This window comes from Pavona decussata, unplaced genomic scaffold (assembly GCF_977016875.1).
Source record: "Pavona decussata unplaced genomic scaffold, jaPavDecu1.1 SCAFFOLD_87, whole genome shotgun sequence".
In the NCBI taxonomy this organism is placed as follows: Eukaryota; Metazoa; Cnidaria; class Anthozoa; order Scleractinia; family Agariciidae; genus Pavona; species Pavona decussata.
The window spans coordinates 161,074-185,000 of NW_028145504.1; the positions used below are offsets into that span (position 1 = coordinate 161,074).

Consider the following 23,927-nt stretch of genomic DNA (forward strand, 5'->3'; position numbering starts at 1 on the left):
TTCCCCTAGCCTAAAAAGAAGCCTAACACATCGGGTTTTGGTTCACCACTCGCCGCAATGCTCCTTGTTGGTGTTTGAAAATCGCCTTTTTATAGCACATATGCTGTGATTACCAAAGAAAAAGGGAATATATATATATTTATAAAATAGCCAGGGTCAAGCGAGCACTGTGATTGGTCAAACTGAGTTCTGTGTAACTCCACAATGCACGAAGCATACGTATGGTGCGTGCATTATAATTGTACATATGCACGGAGCACACGTCAGATTTTTTGCTTGTGAAAATTCTGAGAAATTCAGAGACAGAATGCGCTGTCACTCCAGCGATTCGCAAAGAACAGTCTCTTGTACTGATGTTTCCAGACTTTTAATTAACTTGAACTTGTCTCTCAACACCTTAAAACTGAAACTTGACTTGTAGTTAACTTCTTGAACTTACTTACGACGTGACGAAAAGCTAAAACAGTTTGACTTTTTACTTGATTGCGCGCGCTGTCGCGTGCCCTGTCGTGATCGTGTCGTGATCGGCAAGAGCGCGCGCTATTAAATTACGCGTTATCTCGCGTAAGGAGAAACTTGATGTTGATTCATTAAAATTCGCACTTGTCTGAGGAGTTGCGATTGTTTATATTTTATAAAAGAAATAAAAAAACTTGTTCCTCGTGCATTGTTGAGTTATATAAGCACTTGGGAATTTTTAAGAACACTCGAGAAGTGCAGAGAGGCACGAGCCGTAGGCGAGTGCCTCTCTGCACTTCTCGAGTGTTCTTAAAAATTCGCAAGTGCTTATATAACTCAACAATGCACTCGGCGCGTTTTTTATTTCTTTAATATAGTATTTGAAATTTGAAGTCCTTGTTTGCAAGATTTCTGAAGATTACAACCCGTACTGTGACACAGGGACTTTGTAATGTTTTAGGGGGGGGGGGGGGGTGAAACGTTAGTTAGCAAGTATACAGAGAAGTTGTCACAAACGTTAATATTTAATTACTTGCTGTCAATCTTCGCCAATAACTATTGCTACATGTACGGCCACCTAGTTGCATTGAACTCAGCTAATGGTGTCCACCATTTGTCGCGTCTTGCTTTGCCAAGCATGTAAAGTAAAACGCCGGTAATAGCCGTGACCTAGTAACTGTTCTTACCATATGAATTATAGCCACTTTCAGAGTTAAGTGCATAGCAGAGATTATCGACTATCTTACGACATGCTAGATAAACAGCTGAAAGACCGTTTAACTATCAAGCCGGAAAATTTTAAACCCAATTGGCAAAAGAAACGACAAATTAACTACAACTACTGACCTAAAATGGCTGATAAATGTGTTAACCTGTTAAATTTGCACGGCTCTCTTCAAAATATTTGACTGCTTTTGATCGGCTCTATTCCGTAACTTCCGGTAGAATTCGACTGTTTTGTTTGCAAGGCACTCAATTTCAAAACCGTCAGTTTATTGACCTAGGATTGACTTCTTGACATTTTCCCACGTCAGTCCACCACAGTCGAGTTCAACTGTATAAAAAAATCAGTTGTGTTTACATTTAAAACTTAGGCCTGGTTACATGGCATGTCGAAAGATGGCACGTGCACGTAACGTTGAAAATGGCTGTAAAAGAATCAACGACACCACCGTTCGGCTGAAGTAAAAGTTGCTAGTGTAACCGCAATACATGCGAAATGCCCGGTCCGGCCAAACTAGACTAGACAAATGGTAAATGCCCTGTACATGTAAATAAATCTGAATTAACCTAACTACAACTTAACTTTAGAGCATTATATTTTTAATTAATCTACTGAGTACTTAGTTTGCAGAGGTCAGCCTTGTGAAATTTCTCAGTCTTGTAATATTTCCAGCAAACTCCAGTTCAGAGAGTTTTTTTCTGTGATGTACTAGCTTGCAGAATCAACACATGTCTTGAATCTCGCGTCTCAATGTTTGTGTAAAGCTGACCAGGAATATAACACTTGCCTCCAAGCTTTCACAGTTTCTGGTTTTTCCCAGAACACAGTTCCAGGTTTTTTGTAAAGAACACGCACCTTTATTCATCATCCAATACATCTGTGAATCTTGACTTTCCAGATTTAAACTGATATCAGATTGTCCTTTGATGTCATCTTTTTTCTGTTTTGTTTTCTCCATTTTTGTTTTATACGCGACGACTAACTTGGAAGGCGACCGTACTCTTTGATTGTCGTAGCATTTAGTGTTTTAAGGATTATTTGCGGTGTTCACGAATTCAAATGCTTAATTTCGCTAAAAATAAAGGAACAGTGTCGTGGTATACTCAATTTTTGTTTTCAAAAGTCGATGTTGACAGTTGCTGTTGTTATAATAATAATTATCAGGTGAGGATGCTGTAATTTCACGTAGCTTACGTCCTTTGTACTCGGGGCTTCTTCCATTTCTGAACTTCTGGGACAAATTTGGACTTTTAGTCAATTTATTTTAATGTTTGTGAGTAACACCCGAGACACTGTTCCGTTGTTACAAGATGTATATAGATCTCTACAAGATATATAAATTATATAGGAAATTCTTTTGACTACAACAGCTAGCTTTGAACGAATAAAAATCTAACGATATTCTCTTGAGGTGATTTTGAGATATGGAAATCGGTAAAGTTAAATGATATGTATTTTCGATGGTTAGTTGTAATCCCACGTGATTTCTCATTTTGAAACATGCGTGATGAGTGCACAATATTTTAAAGGCTTCAAAACGAACCTTTTGAATCCAAATGAACACAAAACGCTCAAATACACTGATATGATACTTTGTGCTCCAGGATCTCACGTTGTAGAGAGTCACGCGCCAGACTTCACTTTACGTGTAAATAAACCAACTAAGCAACAATGTATCCGACAAAAAGTGAGGAAGGCTTTCCTCATAGAGAGGGGTAAATATTTATCACAGGCGGTTTCAACCGACGCAATAAACATTAACCTTCGGTATACAGTCCATGAATACTATCTGATAAGCTTTTGTAAATACTTTATAAACACTTAGCTAGTATATGCTAGTTAACCATTCACAACCTATATTCACGTTCAAAATTACAGCCATTATTTCGTCTTATTGTAGCCCTGGCCCAAAAAAACTAGATGTAGTAGTTGAAACATTGGCTGATTAAAAATCCCTTTAGCTAATAGGGTCAGTCCTTCAAATCAGTTTGGCCTATAAACGCTTTCTAAGTATTGCCTAGCCTGATTCTCAGACGGTCCAGGTCGCTTTTGGCCGCACACTCTCTTCCTTCGCTTCCTTGGATTGTCGTAGCATTTACTGTTTAAAGGATTATTTGCAGTGTAAACGAATTCTAATGCTTTATTTCGCTAAAAAATAAAGGAGCTGTGTCGTCGTATACTCAATTTTTTGTTTTCAAAATATCTCTTGACAGTTGCTGCTGTAGGGGACGAGGGGAGGGAGTTTGTGGCCGCGAGCGACCTGGACCGTCTGAAAATCAGGGTAGGTATTGACGGGCACGTTTTTTTTTAAAAAACCATTTACTTAATCTCAGCTAACGAAGAAAACTTGGCTCCTTAAGCCTTGATACGATCTACGGTAGGACATTACTAGATCTCATTATAAAAAAAAAAAAGGAAAATTAGAGACAAAAATTTCTAAATTTTAAATCTGTTTAACCTTTTTAAGGGCTGAGAGATACCGGAAAAAATCTGTATAATCATTACAAACAAGAAGCTCCACGATAAAAGGGGACGGCTTAGTTTACAAATGAAATTTGGTTTTCCTTTTGATGTTTTGAGTTATGTTCTCTAGGAAAATAAGGATTAAAAAAAGCAAAAAAATTAGATTATATAATACTTGCTTAAAAGGAAATACTTCCTGTCGAGGATGTGAAAATAATTCAGAGTTATGGTTTGTTTACTACTCGTTGATGGGTCATGTCTTGATCAAGTTGATGCTACACGCCCTGCAGAAAAGAGAAAACCCTGTGAGGTAATCTATTACGAAACGAATTTTAAACAAGTGGTGAATAGCTACTTAAGGACATGTTCTGTAACATTTCACTTTGGGTTAAATTCTGCCATATAATCAACTTGGGCAAATAAAAAGGTGAAAAAAGCGAGTCGTCGTAAAACGGATACCTGTTTGAGCAAACAGAGGCGGGAAAATAACGTTTGACACCGTGACAATAATTAGACGAATAAATTGAAACGTCTTTCTCATAATTTGGAAGATTTTTTTCATCATTGGTCAGGCGCTTGGTAGTAAAGAGGTTCCTGAATCCAATGTTGTTGCATCGACAAAACCCACGCGCTATCTCGAGCCTGATTTTGCATTTTGACGTAAGACAGCCTAAGAATTAGGGATCAAATCAAAACAGATTTCTCGCCTCCTTAATCGTTTTAGCTAGAAAATTGTCGGGTACGAGAGAGACAAACGACACACAAACGTAGCTCCTCTATGGTCGATGTTTGTTCAGTAATTCAGTGGGAAAATCATAAAGTGGAAAATAAACATTTGCGAAACCCTTTGAACCCTGTGAAACCGAATGTACCAAGGTATATGGAAATCTTTGGTAAAGTTTTCGAGGGTAAACTTCCTGTGGAAACCTGTTTTTACTTGGGGGAAAAGGTCTTAGTGCAGCAACTGACAGCTAATATTAAAAATATCATTGCCTTATTCATTTAGCAAACCATGCAAACAGGTCGCATACATTTTTAGGTACTTATTTTCCAGATAGAGTGCAAACAACCGATTGTTTTTGCAATTTACCGACAATTTTCAGTTGATATTTCATCATTGATCTCCCTGCAAATAAACCTTTTGGTCAAAAAACGGTCTTAGTAATAGACTTCAATCGATAATTCCTAGCCTACCCTAATAGTTGTTTTAAATCTTGCGGCGCTCGGAATCCTTGCAAAGCAAACAGTTTTAGGACTTCGAGCCTTAAACGCGTCACATTTTCATACTTTATCCCGATCAAAAACGTGTTCCATCAACCTTTTCATGACAATTATTCCAAACTGTCCATGGAAGACACCGAAGTTTAAGCGACGTTTCTCTTCTGGGAAAAACGATGTCAGGCATCAACCAAACCACGCGAAATTTTAAATGACCATTTTGAATTTCCTTATTTCTTTGGCATCGATCTCAAACGCTGTTGCTGAGATTTCTAGGTCGTCTGCATTTTGGCAGCAATGAAATTAATTTGCTTACCGGTGGATTCCAGCACCAGCCCCAGAAAAACGTAAATGAAGCACGGTTCTTTCTGTTCTGGCTGTTTTAGATTGGCTTCAGTTGTGACCCGACCTTGCGTTCCCAAATGAGAGTTCTTGTTCATAGATTGCGTGAATTATCAGCATTTTTATCATTTTGTTTGAGTGACGAACAAAACCATTGAACCGCTTTTAAGTCTAAAGTGCGTTTGTGATGTAGAACTGAATGCCTCTCTAAAAGGCACCAGTAATAATAATAATAATAATAATAATAATAATAATAATAATAATAATAATAATAATTATAATAATAATAATAATAATAATAATAATAAAAACAATATTTAAATAGTTGGCCTCCAATCACCTGACGGTACTTTTCAGGAGGGTCCTCTAAAATAAAGGTTAAAAAATACATTAAAATACAGCTAAAAACTAGGACGCAACTCAGGTTCAGTTAAAGATACTAATTTTCGTTTGCAGATCCCTTAAAATGGCCTGACGTGGCGCAAAGTGTTCACCAGAAGTCGTGCTGCACAACCAAGAGATAAATATTGAAGTTTCAATCAGTCAAACTTTTTTACTTACCTCTTTTTATTTCTTGCTATCAAATTGAAGCTTGACGCTATCCCCAATCAGTACAAATGGAGCCCAGTGTTTCATCGCAGAGAACTTTTCTGAGTCTCGCAGCAATTTCATAGCCTGGTGCAGAGCTACACTGGAGCTTTTACCTTCCCTCAGGTATTTATAGAAACCCTTCATGAACTCCATGGTAGCCTCGTCATCAATTGCCCAGAGTGACACCAAGACAGAACGAGCCCCAGCACACAAGAAGGCCCGTGCCAAGCCGACCACACCTTCAGACTTTAAGATTTCTCCGCGACCACTATGACAGCAACTTAGTACCACAAGGCTAGCTCGGAGGCGAACTGCTTGTACATCTGACATTTTCAGCATGAAATCTTTTTCCTCAGGAAATTTGGACGTCCAGCCAGGGTTTGGTGCCAAGGCAATTTCGCCAGTTTCCTTTCGCCCATGGGCAGCAATGTGAACCAAACCAACTGACGTCATTCGTGTTAACACTTCCGCTTTGGTTGCCTCTTTTCCGGTAAGGGGTGAAGTCTTAAGGATTTCTCCAATCATTTCTACTTCTTGTTTGGCGTATGGCAACTGTGATAACGGCCTTCGGCGTTTTTTCGCATCTTCCACTAGAACTCCTTTTACACATGGATCTCCCACTAATAGCGCGCCAGACTTACTGTGGTAGTCCTCAGGCAAACTTGTGATCAGCTTCAAACTCGTGAGTGATGGGACAGTGCGAATCCTGTAACATTCACTTAGTGCGGCCCACGGTGCCAAGCACAACGGACCATCAGGGACGATAACCAACTCTTCACCATGAAGTAAATCTGCAATAGGACTAATAATAACATCATGCAATGGCTGTAAAGCGTTGTTGGTGCAGGGTGATGATTCCCTTGCTGTTGTTTCTCCTTCTCTGGTGGATGGAGGGGCACCAGTTAGCTCATCCATTGTGCGATTCTCACATCGAACACCAACACCAGCTCCAATCTTTTTGAAAGCCGTTTCCAGTAAAACGCAGACGGGATCGTCGAGTGCACGTCCACCCTCTATTTCCCTTTGTCTAAATACAACGTTATTTCCTCTTCCAAGGACCCACATATTGCTATTGCTTTCGTCAATTGCCAGAAAAGCTGTTTGTGTAGATAACTCTCGTGAGATGTGGGAGATTGATTCTTTAGCGTCATGTGATGGTGGCGGCAGTGCCGTTAAGCCATATTGCATAGTTAATATATCACACAAAGCTTGTGCTCGTCCTTGCTCAGCAGCAAACAGAGCCTCATCATTCTTTCCCATTTTTAATAAACCTCTCCACAGTGCAGTGTAAACCTTCTGATACAACTCGCGGAAGCTTCTTTTCCATGAATCTTCAGACTGAATAAGAGCCCTTACAGTATCAAAAAGTTTCACGCTCGACTGGTAACTATCTACAGCCTCACTTAAACAGCCCAAAAACTGGAAATTCAGACCCAAAGAATAATGTGAAACTGCCTCTCCATTTTTATCGCCCACTTCCTTGGAAATGTCCAAATCTTTCTGATGGTACTCTATGGCTTGTTGGAAGTCACTAAGTGATCGATAAGCATTGCCAAGATTGCAATAGGCACTTCCTTCTCCTGCCCGGTCACCCACTTCCTTAGAAATCTGCAAATGTTTCTGATGGTACTCTATGGCTTGTTGGAAGTCACCAAGTGAATCATAAGCATTGCCGAGACTGCTATAGGCACGTCCTTCTCCTGCCCGGTCACCCACTTCCTTGGAAATCTGCAAACGTTTCTGGTGGTACTCCATGGCTTGTTGGAAGTCACCAAGTGAATCATAAGCATTGCCGAGATTGCCATAGGCACGTCCTTCTCCTGCCCGGTCACCCACTTCCTTGGAAATCTGCAAACGTTTCTGATGGTACTCTATGGCTTGTTGGAAGTCACCAAGTGATTGATAAGCATTGCCGAGATTGCCATAGGCACGTCCTTCTCCTGCCCGGTCACCCACTTCCTTGGAAATCTGCAAATGTTTCTGATGGTACTCCATGGCTTGTTGGAAGTCACCAAATGATTGATAAGCATTGCCGAGATTGCCATAGGCACGTCCTTCTCCTGCCCGGTCACCCACTTCCTTGGAAATCTGCAAATCTTTCTGATGGTACTCCATGGCTTGTTGGAAGTCACCAACTGATTGATAAGCATTGCCGAGATTGCAATAGGCACCTCTTTCTCCTGCCCGGTCACCCACTTCCTTGGAAATCTGCAAATCTTTCTGATGGTACTCTATGGCTTGGTGGAAGTCACAAAGTGAATCATAAGCATTGCCGAGATTGCAATAGGCACGTCCTTCTCCTGCCCGGTCACCCACTTCCTTGGAAATCTGCAAACGTTTCTTATGGTACTCTATGGCTTGTTGAAAATCACCAAGTGATTGATAAGCATTGCCGAGATTGCCATAGGCACGTCCTTCTCCTGCCCGGTCACCCACTTCCTTGGAAATCTGCAAACGTTTCTGATGGTACTCTATGGCTTGTTGAAAGTCACCAAGTGAATCATAAGCATTGCCGAGATTGCCATAGGCACGTCCTTCTCCTGCCCGGTCACCCACTTCCTTGGAAATCTGCAAATCTTTCTGATGGTACTCTATGGCTTGGTGGAAGTCACCAAGTGATTGATAAGCATTGCCGAGATTGCCATAGGCACGTCCTTCTCCCGCCCGGTCACCCACTTCCTTGGAAATCTGCAAATCTTTCTGATGGTACTCTATGGCTTGGTGGAAGTCACCAAGTGATTGATAAGCATTGCCGAGAGAACAATAGGGACGTCCGTCTTTTAAACGGTCACTCGCTTCCTTGGCAAGGCGCAGAACCATCTGCAGTTTCTCTAAAACGTTGTCCTTTTTTTTGGCCATTTCGACGATTTATTTCCGGTGCTGTGCTGTCCTTTTGTCAAGTAGAGACCTCGTTTAAAGGAAATGTATAGATCTGTCAAGAAAACCATTAGTTGATAACTGAATGAAGAAATATGCATTGAACACATCCATTATGACAATCTGTTAAAGGATGTCTCAAGCAATGTAGGTTGTAACTTTAGATTTTTAAGTGTGATGGGAGAGCCGTGAATTATAGAGAATTTGCATGGGGAACCGTTATAGAGTGTTTTCATTCACGTGACTTTCCTAGCAAACTTACCATCCGCCATATTGGTGTCCCACGAAAGAAAGCGTCAGCTGGCTTTTTTTGTATTTATCGCTTTATGTATCAAAAGATCAACCGATATTGTTTGATATTTTTATGGTTCTGTGCATCATTATTGTTGGCTATGGTAACAAGACTGGAAAAAGTTTAAAGAAAAAGGATCCTGTGAGATTTAGTCACGTTTCGAAAATCGAAAAGAACGAAGGTGAGATGACTGAGGAGTTAACGACCAGAAGAAGGCGAGTGTGGCCTTCTACCATTAGTCACGATGACCTAACAGAAGATAAGCTTGAAAGTGATAGGTTTATTATAGGCATTTTGTGTCTGGCCACGCTGCCAAACGCTGGGATCAATTTGATGTTGACTGGGTCCTGACATTACATCTCGGACACACAAAGAAACTGCGGCAAGTTGATCCTCAACTTGATGCTGACAGAGCTGAGCGACGGAAGAAAGCAACAAGAAATATCAGAAAAGGTCAAGAAGTTGAATGAGCCAGGGGAGACTGTAGAAAGCATCTTTTAAGAGATCGAAGATACATGTTCAATACAGGAAAGTGGCCAGTTACATGATGGCAGCGGCGAGGATTTAGAGATTGGTGAGATGGAGATGGAGATGGATTTTGCAGGCGAAAAAGTTGAAGATACCAACAAAAAGACAATTCCTGTTAAAGGAGAAAGGCAGATCTTTGTGTCTGAAATGACTAAGGAAACTGTCGATGCGGCGACCTAAACAACAGAATTTCAATACTTGCTATCTGCAACAAAAATACAGCCGTTTACGAAAGAATACTTAAAAGATTGTTATGATAAAACTAGATTTTACACAGGATTACCTGACTTTGATTTACTTATAACAACATTCCACTTTGTTTCCCCTTATGTGACCAGGAAGACAAAACACTTTCCCCTTTCTAGGAATTTGTAATGGTGTTAATTAAACTGAGACTGAATATGCCAAATCCAGACCTGGCGTACAGGTTTGAAATCTTCCTAACGACTGTGTCGCGTGTCTTTAATACGTGGATGGAAGCATGAGATGTGCGCCTGTCATTCTTAATATCATGGCCAAAGCGAGGGGATATTGTGCCGATATTGTGCTGTCATGAATCTTTGCCCATCTTTACTACCATATGACTGAAACAAAAAGTCAGTATTATTATACTTTATTGTTTCAATGTTTAGCCTGGGCTTTGTTTCAACAAATTTTTATTGTGTTATATGCACTTGTAACTACTTATCATCATGTGGAAAACCTGTAAAATTGGTATATGAAGGCTCAGTTTCCTCTGTGACAGTCATGTGTTTTTTGTACCATTAGCCTCCATTAGCATCTATGTTGCACCAAAACTGTCTGGAAGCTAAGCTTGCAGTTTTAAATTGAAGGGGTGCATGGAAAAAATGCCTAAGAGAATCAGGATCCCCTGCCATATTCTCTTTTCGTTACAAAGCCAACACAAGGGAATATGTCTAGCAGTCTATCAGAAGTCACCTGGGGCTTTTTACCAGACACCCATTTAATTGTTATCTTGTGGCATAGAGAAAATATATCCCTGTGAATGTCCAAGAATGCTACGTGATTGAAAGTAATAATGCAAGAAAAATGCCAGTACTACGACATCTTACAAACACTTTTCAGTCATTGATTTTTACAATGATAAATTTCCATTGGAACATGTTATCTTTAATAGCCCTAACAACAGCAGCTGAAATGTTCAAAACACAGCAATTTGACCAGCTCAGTACACTAAGCATAGAGGACCCACAATAATTTCTAAGTTCCCCTGGAGTCTCCTCTTGTCCGTTTGTTTTGATTTAAGGTGAAAATGTTCATTTCACTTGGCATAATTAAGAAATACATGGTTTAAACTTTGGTTAAGCCACAGGGTGATTGTGTAAGGTGCTCTATTGCTTAAGGAAGTTACCAAAGCTTTGATTTTGAAATACATCATATCAGGCTTTGGAGAGAGAAATCCAAATTATTTTTCAGTTTTGGGAAAATAAAAGTAGAAAATAGTGTGAAATGAGTCTGAAGTGGTCTATAATATTTACATACTGCCAAATTTTCTAAAATCAAAGCAAGGGGAACATTTCCATTTTCCCTGCTTTAAACATGCACAAAGGTGGCTTCCCAGTTTTGGGACATCAATTTGCAACAACTGAGGTGGAACACCATAGACCAAAGATGTAGCAAATGCAGCAGCAAATACACCGCAGTCAGAACCAGTTTTATCTTGCTGGATTTGAACAACGTGTATTATCAGTTCCAACCAGGTTAATAGCTTGCTCCTCTACTTCCTTTGTCATGACATTGTGATATAAGCTGTCATACAAATTAACAATGCCGTTACTACTTCCCACTGAACTAATGCATACCCAGTGGTACCTCCGTGTATGGAGAATCTGCAAAAAAGGGTTATTCAGAGGCTATCTGTGTTAGAACGGATAAGGCAAATTTCGGCTTTTCACCGATTTCGCTGATTTTTCCTATGAACATCAATCATTATATCCCATAAACAAATATCACATTTGCTGAGCTCAATACGATTTTTTTCGTCGTTGGCGAGACGATTTACAAGATGACCTCAAAAACACCCAATTTACATTTGGGAACTCTACAATTTATCTATACATTGCCGGTGCTGCCAAAACGTCATTCCTTGCTCAAACAGCTTGAATATTTTACACATTGAAGTTCCATTTGTCAATAACAATTTAAGTGTTTAACTTTTGTTTTCTGTGTAATTTTGAATGAGTTACAATTTTTTCAAAATACTTCATGTAGTTGAAGCCTATTTTCACAAAACTGGGACCTGAGTTAGGGTCAAGTCTATTTAAACTCAAAAGCACTAATACCAAGTTACTAATGTATGGAATAAAATTGGTGGGCACTTTACGCTGCGTGCAGTACAGAGCTCCGTGATCTCCCTAATATGCACGGATTTCAATCGAAACTAAGCATAAAGCCGTCAGACCGATAGACACATTCTGAACCGAACTCTTTTAGAAAAACAATAATCATCACCGGGTAAATATTTCTGACCATTAAACCATATTTTAGAGAAGATCTATCCTTTTATTGGTATTTTAAATGAAACTTCTTGAGCTATTTTTCTCTTCCACGATGTGCTATATATATAGCAGTGTTTGTTTTGCGTGACTGCGTGTCAAGCGTTGCGTGTCAAGGTATATATTCAATATTCATTCTACGCTCAATTTAAAGCGTTGCCTTTCTTGTACGTATGAATAAAATCAGTAGTTAAAATTCTCTCCAAGACAAAGAATTAGGTGGGGAAAACGTTTCTTTCTAACTCTTATAGTATGTGAACTGGTTTCTTTACGTTTTGTGACGCAGTGTTTATTTATCAACGTATGAAGACTGCGTTGTTCATTTCAGTCTTTGAATATTTTGTCAAAACCCTTCCAGCATCGCGCACATACCGAAAGGTCGGCATTGCTCAAACATGTCTGCTATTCCATCCAGTTGTTCCCTGCATGGAAAATTGAGCTCAGAAAATGAGATATTTGTTTATGGGATATAATGATTGATGTTCATAGAAAAAATCAGCGAAATCGGTGAAAAGCCGAAATGTGCCTTATCCGTTCTAACGCAGACAGCCTCTTAACTCTTCAAGAAAAATATCATCGTTCAGCCATCCATTAGGCGACAAAATCAATTGATAGTTATAGTTATTAAAGTAAATTTCCCTTTTAGGTGTGCTGACAATGCTAGATGCATGAACATTGTTAACATTTGTCACTTTGACCTTAGCCTTAGAGTCATGAAGGTTTACTGCGATGCAATCTGGACAAATCCAAGTTGCCTTGGCATTATTGGGTTTGCGCTTGTAATTCATGCATAACAAGTGGAAAAACGTTCCATTTATACAAGGGTTGTAGTGATATTCTATCAGCTTAGGGACCGTTCATTTTTTATGAGCATGGGGGGGCTGGTGGGATTTAGGGGGGGGCCACGAGAAAAAAAATGGCACTAAAGGGGGGGGCTACCAAAAAAAAAATGAGTGAAAGAGGGGGGGGGGGGGGTCACCAGAAATAATTGGCTAGTAGGGGAAATTGAAAGTGGCTCAACACAGAAACAGATGAAGAAATTGAATATTATTTCAATTTTATTTAATGCGATTTTCCTAACCACTTTTAATTTGTTTTACATACTGAGGTCGAAATCTGCATTTTATATTAACAACAACTGAGGAAATGAAGCATATCTGTTGGAAAAGCAATAATGAATATAAACTGAGGTAGACACCTATGTTTGTACAAGTTCAAATTAATATAAAAACGTATCAGTCTCACTATTGAATCTTCCTTGGGGGAGTAGTTTTCTACAAAGTGGTTGTACTCTGAACTATATCAATAGATTGTTTAATGTTCTTTTTAATAGTACTCACTTTTATAAAGACTGTTGATTAGTAAATTATTTGAACCCAGGAGTATCAGTAGACTCAGTAGTATGCCTAGTGTGAACATCCAGATTAGTTTTAATAATAGAACTGTTGTTGGTGACTTCAGTTGACGGTAAATCTGAGCCGTAAGCCATCTTCAGAAAAGCTTGTAACTGTCATTTTTAATAGCAGTACTATAATATCCAGGCGCGTAGGAGGGGGGGTTCGAGGAGTTCGAACGAACCCCCTTTACAGATCAGTAATGGCGGAAGAAAAAGCACTTAATGAGGAGGTTGAACAATTACATGGGGTGTACCATGCGAGAGAGTAGAATGTCTGCCCTGGTTCTAATGCATATCAAATATGATATGCCTGTCAATTTTGACGAGATAGTCAATTTGTTCGAAGGCCTACACCCGAGAATGATGCAGTTTACCAGCTTGGTGTATGACTATCAGTAGATCGAATAGCTATCAGAACTCGACAGGGCGCGGAATGTACATTGAACTTTCTTGTTTAAGTTGAAACAATTATGCCGTAGGAATGATGTATATAGCTCAAAAAGCTGCTGTAAAACAAATTTGTGATTTGCCTAAAATGGGTCTCAAAATGCAGGAAATGAGGTTTCTGGGAACCTAGATTTTCAAAAATTTCCGGGCTAGCATGCCCCCGGACCCCCCTAGTAAGCAAGATTTGGGGCTCAACGAACACCCCTATCTAACCCTTACCTACGCGACTGATATCTGTGCGTCCGCTGTTTTTTTCTGTTTAATATGACTCGTAATAGTTGATTGGTATGCTTCGATCCGTATTTTGTTAGTCAGATCTGTACGTGTATTAATTGTTTCTACTCGAAGGGGAGTAATTTCACGTTAACCATTTGCTTGATTAATTTTTATAGTTTCTTTGAGAATCTAAATGGAAATTTAGGGTTTGTCGTTGCCGTAAACGTGTTGCTATCTATAAAACGTTTTTTTAAACAAGAGAAATCTTTACCTAAGTAGAGAACGGTTACTTGTTAATAGTACTGTAAAGAAATCACAGTAACAATTACGTTTATCTTTGATATAAACAGTACATAAGCGTTTTGTTAAAGTTAGGAGTATGATTTGTTTCTGGTTGGGCGGGAGGGGGGGGGGGTCATCAGAAAAAAATAGTTCTGCTGGGGGGGGGGGGGGCCATGTGGAAAAAAATTGCATGCTAGGGGGGGGTCATACAGTTTCGTAGTGGCAATTAACCAAATCCCACCAGCCCCCCCCCCCTGCTCATAAAAAATGAACGGTCCCTTATCCCTTTGTGTAGCCTTCAGATTGCATACACAGATAGCTGTATCTATGTCGAAAGCCTTTATGCCTTTTGTGGTGGTGAACCTTTGCGGCACAAAGGGCATATCCATTTCTTTGGCACTCCTGTGAGTTTAAGACAGGACAAGTGGTAGGATGAAATAGGGCATGCCGTATTAGAGCAATGAACAACAGCCTGTCCTGTTTCATTCTTGCAAAAACATACTGCCCCAGCAACAAACACCTTTTGGGTGATATAACGTTTCTGTGTGTAACAGCGCCCTAGAAGTTCACGCAACACACAAAATCTCCAACAATTGGTCAGGTTAGGAAGTACAGTGTCCCAGTCATCTTGGTTCGGGGTAACCCTTTGACACACAAACTCAATGTTTTCCTTTATGCTACAAACAAAAAAGTCATTTTACTTTTTCCCAGTTGTAAAGAGTTGTTGTTGGAGTTGATAATATTATTGATGGTCTTCCTTGATCGTCGTGTTTTTTTTTTCAAACAGGATCCTTGCTTAGCAAAGTATTCTTGAAAACCCAAGTCCTTAATTTTTAAGCAGTAAGTACACTTAATCTCACCACACCCCTCACCACAACAGTCACAGTGGAAGAGGAAATCAGGCGTGGCATGCAGCCATGGATATTACTGATTTACAAACATTCCACACTCCTTGACATTGAAGTTGACATGTCTCTCCTTCATTGCTAATTCATATGCATCAAGGGCTTATTTTTCATGCTTGAAGCCAAGTTCTGTAGCAGCATTGCTAAATCTGAAAATGTGGGGCTAGCATATTGTTTTAATAAGGGAATGAGATCGCTGTAAGAAAAAGGCAGTAGATAGGAATTGGGGGTTGAGCGTACGGGAGGTAAGGGAGGTATGACGTCACAATAGCCCAGGAGGGTGACGTCATCCGAAAACAATGGTATAACGGGAGGTTAGGGAGGTAGGACGTCACAATAGCCCCCGGGTTGACATCGTAAAAAAGTGATGACGTCACCTAAAAATAGTATAGTGTCATCATTGGGGTGGAGGAGTATTTTGCTCTCATTATAAAACGATGATCTCATAGTTTAAAAATAGAATAGTCATAAAATAGTTATAGAACTTTCCCGCTGTGAAGTAGGAAACACAAAATATGATGGTTCCAAGCAGTTATTTACCATCAGTGAGTTTAAATCATTCGCTAAGCCTCGGTTGGTGGTTTGAAATTTTTTGCTCCACGGAAGGTGAAAGCCCTTTGGCCTTTCGCAACCTACACTTGGGTAGTGTGAGGTCATTATTTTGCCTGGTGTTCCTTTGGTGAATTTTTGAAGGGTGTTGAAATCGTTTTCAAAGATAACCGGGAGTTAGGTTGTTCAGTCATTTGTATAGACTATTTTCATTCTCCTTAAACGTAAAAAAAGCGATTACTGCCAAGCACATTATTCACGAATTTGTGAGTTTCAGTAGTAATCATACATTTTGATACTATTTTGGATGAATTTGATCGAGATTATGTGATTTTGTTGGTTATAAGAGATGAAATCAGACATCAGACGCGTGTTTCGATTCACGCACCGTTACTAAAGCTATTATGTTAATTAAGTTGAGCTTTGTCGGGGATTAAACGGTAAAAACAGTCTTTTGTTGACTTTGTTTATGAATAAGAATATTACGGTTGATCAATTCCTGGCTGCTTAAATTAATTTGCATGTTATGTTTGGCGCGCACTGAAAAAAGTAAACACGGTCAGAATTTACTGAAAATTCTTTATTTAAATCGTTCAACAATTCAAGTACAAAGCAAATATCTTATGACAGCGTTAATCATCTTTATCCTCTTCATCGCTAGGGGGATAGAATCTCATTTTTGATGTCCTTTCATCCTTGTGTGTGATTGCGCCACAATCATAACATCGACGGAGAGATTCTTTCGCGTGCTTTCGTTCAAGAGGAATCTTGTGATCACATATAGGGCAAACTTTACAGTTATCTTCCCAAAAGCACTTAGGACATTTCATGACTACGGTATCATATCCATGTGAACTGTTGCAGTGTCGGCAAGGATCATGAACTTTTGCCTGAACTATCGTTGAATTTTCAACTGAGTCGCTACTATTCTCGGCCTCTTCTTCCCAATCACTTTCCAGGTCGCTGTTATGAGATACTTCGGATTGACTATTTTTAGAACTGGTTTCCTCTTCTTCACTGCTGTCCAACAAGTTTTCATCATTAGCCTCATTACCTGATTCGTCCTCTTTATCCTGGTATCCTCTTTCTTTTTCTAACAAATCGCTTAGAAGTTTTTTATTTTTGATCAGTCGCTTATTCACTCCGAGCTCTGCCAGCCCATCTAGGAAAGTATTGAGCGCACGCGGTTTGGCGACATCTTCGTTATGAGGGAGTAACACATACTCGACAAGCTCTGAGATGTTTGTTACTGGTATTGGGCGCTGGTTTCGGAGTAGCAGTCCACTAGGTGTCCAGAACAAGATATTTTTAGAAGTAGCCATACTATGCAATAGTTCAGAAGCGTGCTTTCTGGAAACGGCGTTGGAAAGGTTGTTCAAGACATCTTTTATCCGGGGTTCTTCTTCGTCACTTTCCCCATCAGAGGTTGAGTAATCCTCCATTTCACTTTCCTCCTCTTTATCCCAATCCATCTTTCTTTTCATATCGACCAGCACTCGTAAAAAGAGAGACACAAATGACCAACATTCAGAATCCACGGTCTCTTTTATAACAGAAGATACCCCAAGCTACTAATTGCAGGGGTCAGTAATTCTTGTATAAACCCACTGCCCTCTTGCACAAGGACGCGTTTCTTTGTCTTGTAAGGAACATTTCGCTGAGCAAGATTTAGAAGAGCATCCTTATGCGAACGCAAGAAGGCCCTAACTTCTTCAGACACTGGTATGTTTTCTGTAAGTACATTATAAATAACTTACAATAACGCACGCAACTGTTGTGGAGTAGCTGTTCTCAAGAGAAACTGACGCTGCTTGGAAGGGCAATCAGAAAGGAGCTGAAGGAAACCTCGGTTGTTCTTTACAACGCGAGACATGATCATGGAATGAGTTTAAGAAAGTAAGTTCCCCCTTTTATTGTGTAGGATGTGGGGGAAGCAATAGACTTGAGGAGAAGGAAAACACTAGAAATAAGGAGGAGGGAAAACAATAGAAACGTGGTGGTGGAGGTGGGGGGCGGTGGTGGTGGTGGTGTCGGTGGTGGTGGTGGTGGTGTTAGTGGTGGTGTAGGTGGTGGTGGTGTTGGTGGTGGTGTAGGTGGTGGTGGTGTCGGTGGTGGTGGTGGTGTTGGTGTAGGTGGTGGTGTCGGTGGTGGTGGTGGCGAGAGGGCGTAAACAATAGTCTTTTGGGTGTGGTTAAAGCCTATATAAATCTGAAAACATTTATCGTTTTCTCAGTTCTCGTCAAGTTTCCACAGAGTAGACATGAGTTGGACCTGTTCTGTTTGTCAAGAGAATTTTTCAAGGAAAGATAGTATGCGAAGACACATGAGCCGCAAACACAGTGAATCTTCGAGTTTCACTCCATTCAGAGCTATGCCGTTTTCTCCAGAAAAGTGTCAGCGGTTTCAATTTGTGCATCCATTTACTTGTATGGTTGCTGGGATGACCGGATCAGGAAAGACCGTCTGGGTAAAATCTTTGTTGCAACAGGCTCAAAGAGCAATCAACCTACCACCAGAGAGGATTGTTTGGTGTTATTCGCAGTGGCAGCCCGCTTATCTAGAATTGATGGCAACAATGCCAAACATAGAATTTATCAGAGGTATTCCTTCCAATCTAGAGCATGACTCCTATTTTGACATCCGCCAACGCAACTTAATGGTGATCGATGATCAGATGGCTGATGCCGGTGAAGACAAGCGAATCGTCAACCTGTTTACAAGAGGATCCCATCATCGCAACCTAAGCATAATTTACATCGTGCAGAACTTATTTCATCAAGGAAAAGGCAGTCGAAGTATCAGCTTAAACAGTCACTACTTAGTCCTTTTCAAGAACCCCCGGGATAAACTTCAAGTGCTGACCCTGGCTAAGCAAATGTATCCCAGGCACACCGATTTCTTTATTAATCACTATGAGCAGGCCGTACAGAGGCACTTTGGTTATCTTCTAGTTGATCTTAAAACCACCACTCAAGACAACTGTAGATTGCGAACGAACGTTCTACCTAGCGAAGAACGATTTGATAACGTAGCGGTACCGGACAATATCTCGCAGGAACTACTACAGTACCTCAAACAACAGAACGTAATGACTCCCCCAGTAGTTCCAGTAATGAAGAAATTACAAGATTCAATGGATGGTCTTCTCTCACGATCAGACCTTGGAGATGACGAAAGAGCAAAGCATTACATGCAGCTGCAAAACAAGTATTTGACGTTTAAACAACAGTTGAATTCCAGACTCAAAGAATCAAATCCACCCTACTCTGAAGAACAGAGACAAATTTCTAGCAATCATATGCCAGATCAAGAACCAGTGACTGTACAGGCGGCCGCTGTCCAAACTCCCACGGTTATACAGGCGACCGCTGCCCAAGAACCAATCGCAACACAAGCGACGCCCGCGGAAGCGTCACTTCCCTCGTCCATCTTAACACCCCCTCCCACAGTACCCTCACCTACGCAGAAAAGAAAAAAACCACCTCGAATTCGGTTTAAAAACTACCTGGATGACGATGATCGTCCCTCAAGAGGATCCCGGCGAACTCACAGAAATCATCCATATAAGGCTTCTCAAGAGGATGAATTTTAATTAAATTGTGACGCAATCACACACAAGGATGAAAGGACATCAAAAATGAGATTCTATCCCCCTAGCGATGACGAGGATAAAGATGATTAACGCTGTCATAAGAACTTTGCTTTGTACTTGAATTGTTGAACGATTTAAATAAAGAATTTTCAGTAAATTCTAACCGTGTTTACTTTTTTCAGTGCGCGCCAAACATAACATGCAAATTAATTTAAGCAGGCAGGAATCGATCAACCGTAATATTCTTATTCATCAACAAAGACAACAAAAGACTGTTTTTACTGTTTAATCCTCGACAAAGCTCAACTTAATTAACATAATAGCTTAAGTAACGGTGCGTGAATCGAAACACGCGTCCGATGTCTGATGTATGATTTCATCTGTTATAACCAACAAAATCACAATCTCGATCAAATTCATCCAAAATAGAATCACTGAAAATGTATGATTATTACTGAAACTCACAATTCGTGAATAATGTGTTTGGCAGTAATCGCTTTTTCATACGCTTACGGACAATGAAAATAGACTACTGCATACAAATGAATGAACAACCTAACTCCCGGTTATCTTTGAGAATGACTTCAACACCGTTCAAAAATTCACCAAAGGAACGCCAGGCAAAATAATGACCTCACACTACCCAAGTGTAGGCTTGCAAAAGGCCAAAGGGCTTTCATCTTCCGTGGAGCAAAAAATTTCAAACCACCAACCGAGGCTTAGCGAATGATTTAAACTCACTGATGGTAAATAACTGCTGGGAAGCCATTATAGTTTGTGTTTCCTACTTCATAGCGGGAAAGTTTTATAACTATTTTATGACTATTCTATTTTTAAACTATGAGATCATCGTTTTATAATGAGAGCAAAATACTCCTCCACCCCAATGATGTCACTATACTATTTTTAGATGATGTCATCGCTTTTTGATGATGTCAACCCGGGGGGGGGGGGTTATTGTGACGTTCTACCTCCCTAACCTCCCGGTTTCTCTATTTTTAGCTTATGATGTCATCGTTTTTGATGATGTCATCCTCTAGGCTATTGTTTACTCATCCACCCCGGCTATTGTTTAACTCACCCTCCCCTCCTCCCGTACGCTCAACCCCCAATTCCTATCTACTAAAGGCATTGGAACTTGATTGTTTCCTAGTATCCTCTTCAATGACATTTGCTTGTTCAGGCGTTATTTCAATATTCACTTTAGCCCAGGCCTCCAGTAGTTCATTGTATTGCATGTTTAAATACTCCTCGTTATAGAGATCTTGGAGAGTTTAAATGGTTCTGCTCTTTGTACCAAAGGACTCAGAGCACGGATAAATTAAGCTAACTGCAACCGGCTTACTCTTACACGCGTTCAGCTTTCCGTGAAAGTAGTTCAACTCTGCCTCAGTTGGAGCTTGAATGTCCTTTTTCCGTTTCACTATGGTTTTCGAATTTTATAAGACGAAACATGACGTATTATCATCGAGGTTTTCCACTGTTTTGTCAAGTTTTACTTCAGTTTAAAAGGTAGAAATGAAGTCGATGTCTTGAACTTCAGCAAATGGTATGTCTTTGTTGTAAGTTGGCAGAATCCAAGTGCATTCTTGATCGATGCAGGCTAGCTTTCCTCGTAAAATAACACGCTAGCAATGTGAGAGCAGCTTTCCCCTTGGCCAGCCATACAACCGCTGCAATGTGCGCATAAACTCCTTCCGTCATCTTCTGTGATGATCCACAGAGGAACAGTTGGGTCGTTCATCTTTTGAGAGTAGCGAGCCTTTCCCAAAACAACTTGATTACCAGCAATTTTGAGTCCGTGAACACTCTTTTCAAATCCAGCGAGCAAGTGGTTATATGCTTGAAGACTCTTGAAGGCTCTTTAGTGTAATAGCTGGTCTCAAGGACTAGATATGAAATGAGGTCAATCGACTCGATGGGAGGAAGACATTCACCATTGTAATTTTTACCGGAAATTAAACAGGAATCGATTTCAATGTACGCTATTTTCTGCGTGTACCTTTTCTTTAACAAGAGGATCACGAGTATTTGCATATTCAGACAATTGGGGAGCTTTATCGTCCTCCACAGACATGTTTTGTAATGTAAATTACAGAAGAGACGAGCCTTGAAGGGACACCAATATGTTGGCGGTAGTTTTCGCGGGAAAATTTTAAAAGCTTTGACGTCACGTGAAAACACTCTATTGGAGTATGGGGATTCAAGAAACAAATTCCACGAATTGAAAAAAAAAAAATGTAAGATGAAAAAGCAGAAGTGAATGTCCGTGGGGATTCACGGTTGGTGGGGATCGCTTACCCTCTTTCCTTCAATCCATGGTAGATGGTTTTGTATCTTTAGTAACGCCAAATATTGGCAGGTCTTAAGGTGAATTATTTACAAACAAGATGCCTGCTATACTGGCATTACGCGTGATGCTGGGGCTGATTCATTTATTCCAACTGTATGCTTCGCCGATTGATTAAAATAAACTATCCTTGCTGATGGAATAGTTTGAGTCACGACGATCGCGTTACGTTGTTTCCCTTGTGTTACGCCACTCAGGGTTTCAAGGAAAATTGCGGGAATTCCATTGCGATAACGTAAGCTTCTCAATGACCTCTTTTCAGTCTCGCGTCGTGGTCTAAGACTGTCAAACAAAGCACGATTCCTTCGCCATGAATTTACCAATTTCCACCGTTTTAAATGTCGAATGCTTCTTAGAAGTTATTCTTTCGATTTGCCGCTTCAAAATGGTGAAATTTCCGTTTGAAAACGGCACGCTTGAGTCCAGAACATGTTAACAATATGGCGCCAAATTTAATCTGTTTTTTTATAAATAGATCAAATGATGCGTTGACGTCACACAGGTAGGGGTGAGTGGGTCCCCTCCCTCGCGATGTAAGCGACAAGAATGGATTTTGATTGGGCTGCTTCTGTTGAAGACAATCAGAACAATACACCCCGAGTAGGAGAGGGGTGAGTTTAATGAATAAATTAATGTACCGATTTGTAGCTACGAGGAAGAAAAAAAAAAAAAAGAAATTGACCCGTTTTTAGACACGGTATGCCCCTTCAGGGCATCCCGCGTAAAAAGTTCTCATAAAGAGGCAGACTTATTCGAGATGGCATTTTCATTGTAGGATATCTGTTATCCTGAGGAATATGGTAATTTTATCAACGCGGTATGCAAAGAAAAACACCGTAAAGAACAAGGTATGACAACAACATCAAAATAATATCAGTCTAAATCCTATGCCACATTCACACCAAGGCCTAAACACGTTTAATAGCTGTTTAGCTAAACACAGTTCAACATTGTTTCCTTCATAAAAGCCGCTTTCGGATTTTTGTCGACTACAGATTTAGCACAAATGAAAGCATAAGGTGAAGTTTACTTGAATCCTATGTCAAAGCCAATGGTTCAGCTTTTGTTACCAATTTTCATTTTTTTAAACCTGGTTTAATGTAACATGTTTTATTGTTGTGAATGGGGATCTAGTCACGAAAACAATTGGTTTTTAGACGCAAAAGACTGACGTGACTATGATAAGTAAGTGCGTTTTTCAAAGGGATAATAAAGGTTCTGTGGTTTCACTTTAACCTGAAGATCCCATTCAAAGAAATGTTGTTTACACAGACTTCCCAGTCGAGTTATGAGCCCTCAAATCCGTTCTTAAATGGCTCAAACCACACTTGGTGAATCAAAAAAAAAAAAAAAAAAAGAACCAATACTATTCTATTAAAAAATACTCCTTGTCTCTACAAACTGGAGAGAAAACAGTCAGGTCCACATTCCTTTACTGATTTAAGTTCGAGAGATCCATTTGTTTTACTAATTTCTTAAACTGACTCAGGGTGCTTGCACTTCTTGTACCCCGGGCTAGGCGGCGCCATAGTGTGGGTCCAAGATACCTAATGGACTGCTTTCCGTACGTTACATTATTAAAGCGTGGTATGACGACAGAGGAAATTCCTAAAGGTAAACGTTCGTTTCTTACAAGAAACAGCAAGAGATTATTTGTGTCAAAAGCTATAAACTTGATCGGATTTGTTTGGTTGAAAAACTGAAATCATTCATGGCCGCGACCAAGTGCTTTCACCTCGCTACAGCTTCTTTCAACGAACGATAACCGAACAATAATAACAGTGCCCTTTTGATGGGAAGAAGGAGCAGGTCTAATTCAGTGGAAGGGATTACTCTGCAAGTTCCTTCTTTGGACCCACCGTTTGATATTTTTATTGATCTGTAATCGTGTGATTTTCAAGCGGTAAAAAGCTTCACTCCGTAGGTGAAACAAAATTATTGATTCCTAAGGTTTGGTTTAATTGTTGTTAGTTTGCTCATGAATTAAACTTTTATTTTCTCTTAATTACATGTATATAACAATCAAATTTTCTCGTTTTGTCTGTTTTGTACAATAAGAAACAGGTGAATTGTTTGTTTGTGTTTGCTTGCGGGTGAGTGCCAATATTAAACTCGGGGCCTTCTGTTTTACGAAGTACCTGGATAGTTTTGAGAAAATTTTGCCCTGTATGTTAGTGTTT

General features: G+C 40.0%; 2 protein-coding genes, 1 long non-coding RNA gene and 2 pseudogenes across 3 annotated transcripts in view; 1 reads left to right on the forward strand and 4 right to left on the reverse strand.

The window, feature by feature from the left end:
• The window catches only part of LOC146474594 (uncharacterized), a 47,062-nt gene extending 43,444 nt beyond the window's left edge, over window positions 1-3,618 (forward strand). The window contains exon 2 of the long non-coding RNA XR_014866037.1: window positions 3,469-3,618. This is a non-coding gene — a long non-coding RNA (uncharacterized LOC146474594). The remainder of the gene's footprint in view (window positions 1-3,468) is intronic.
• LOC146474595 (tetratricopeptide repeat protein 28-like) overlaps window positions 1-23,927 on the reverse strand; it is a 64,117-nt gene that overhangs the window by 38,812 nt on the left and 1,378 nt on the right. The gene's annotated exons all lie outside the window — the stretch shown is intronic.
• The window catches only part of LOC146474597 (uncharacterized), a 24,399-nt gene continuing 1,436 nt past the window's right edge, over window positions 965-23,927 (reverse strand). Inside the window, exons 2-3 of the mRNA XM_085116358.1 lie at window positions 5,768-8,729; window positions 965-3,930 (exon numbers count right to left, since the gene is read on the reverse strand). Of these exons, the coding sequence (XP_084972484.1) occupies window positions 5,774-8,656 (2,883 nt within the window). The 5' untranslated portion in view covers window positions 8,657-8,729 and the 3' untranslated portion in view covers window positions 965-3,930; window positions 5,768-5,773. The remainder of the gene's footprint in view (window positions 3,931-5,767; window positions 8,730-23,927) is intronic.
• Window positions 12,354-17,277, reverse strand: LOC146474598 (uncharacterized; annotated as a pseudogene).
• On the reverse strand, window positions 20,513-22,041 carry LOC146474599 (uncharacterized; annotated as a pseudogene).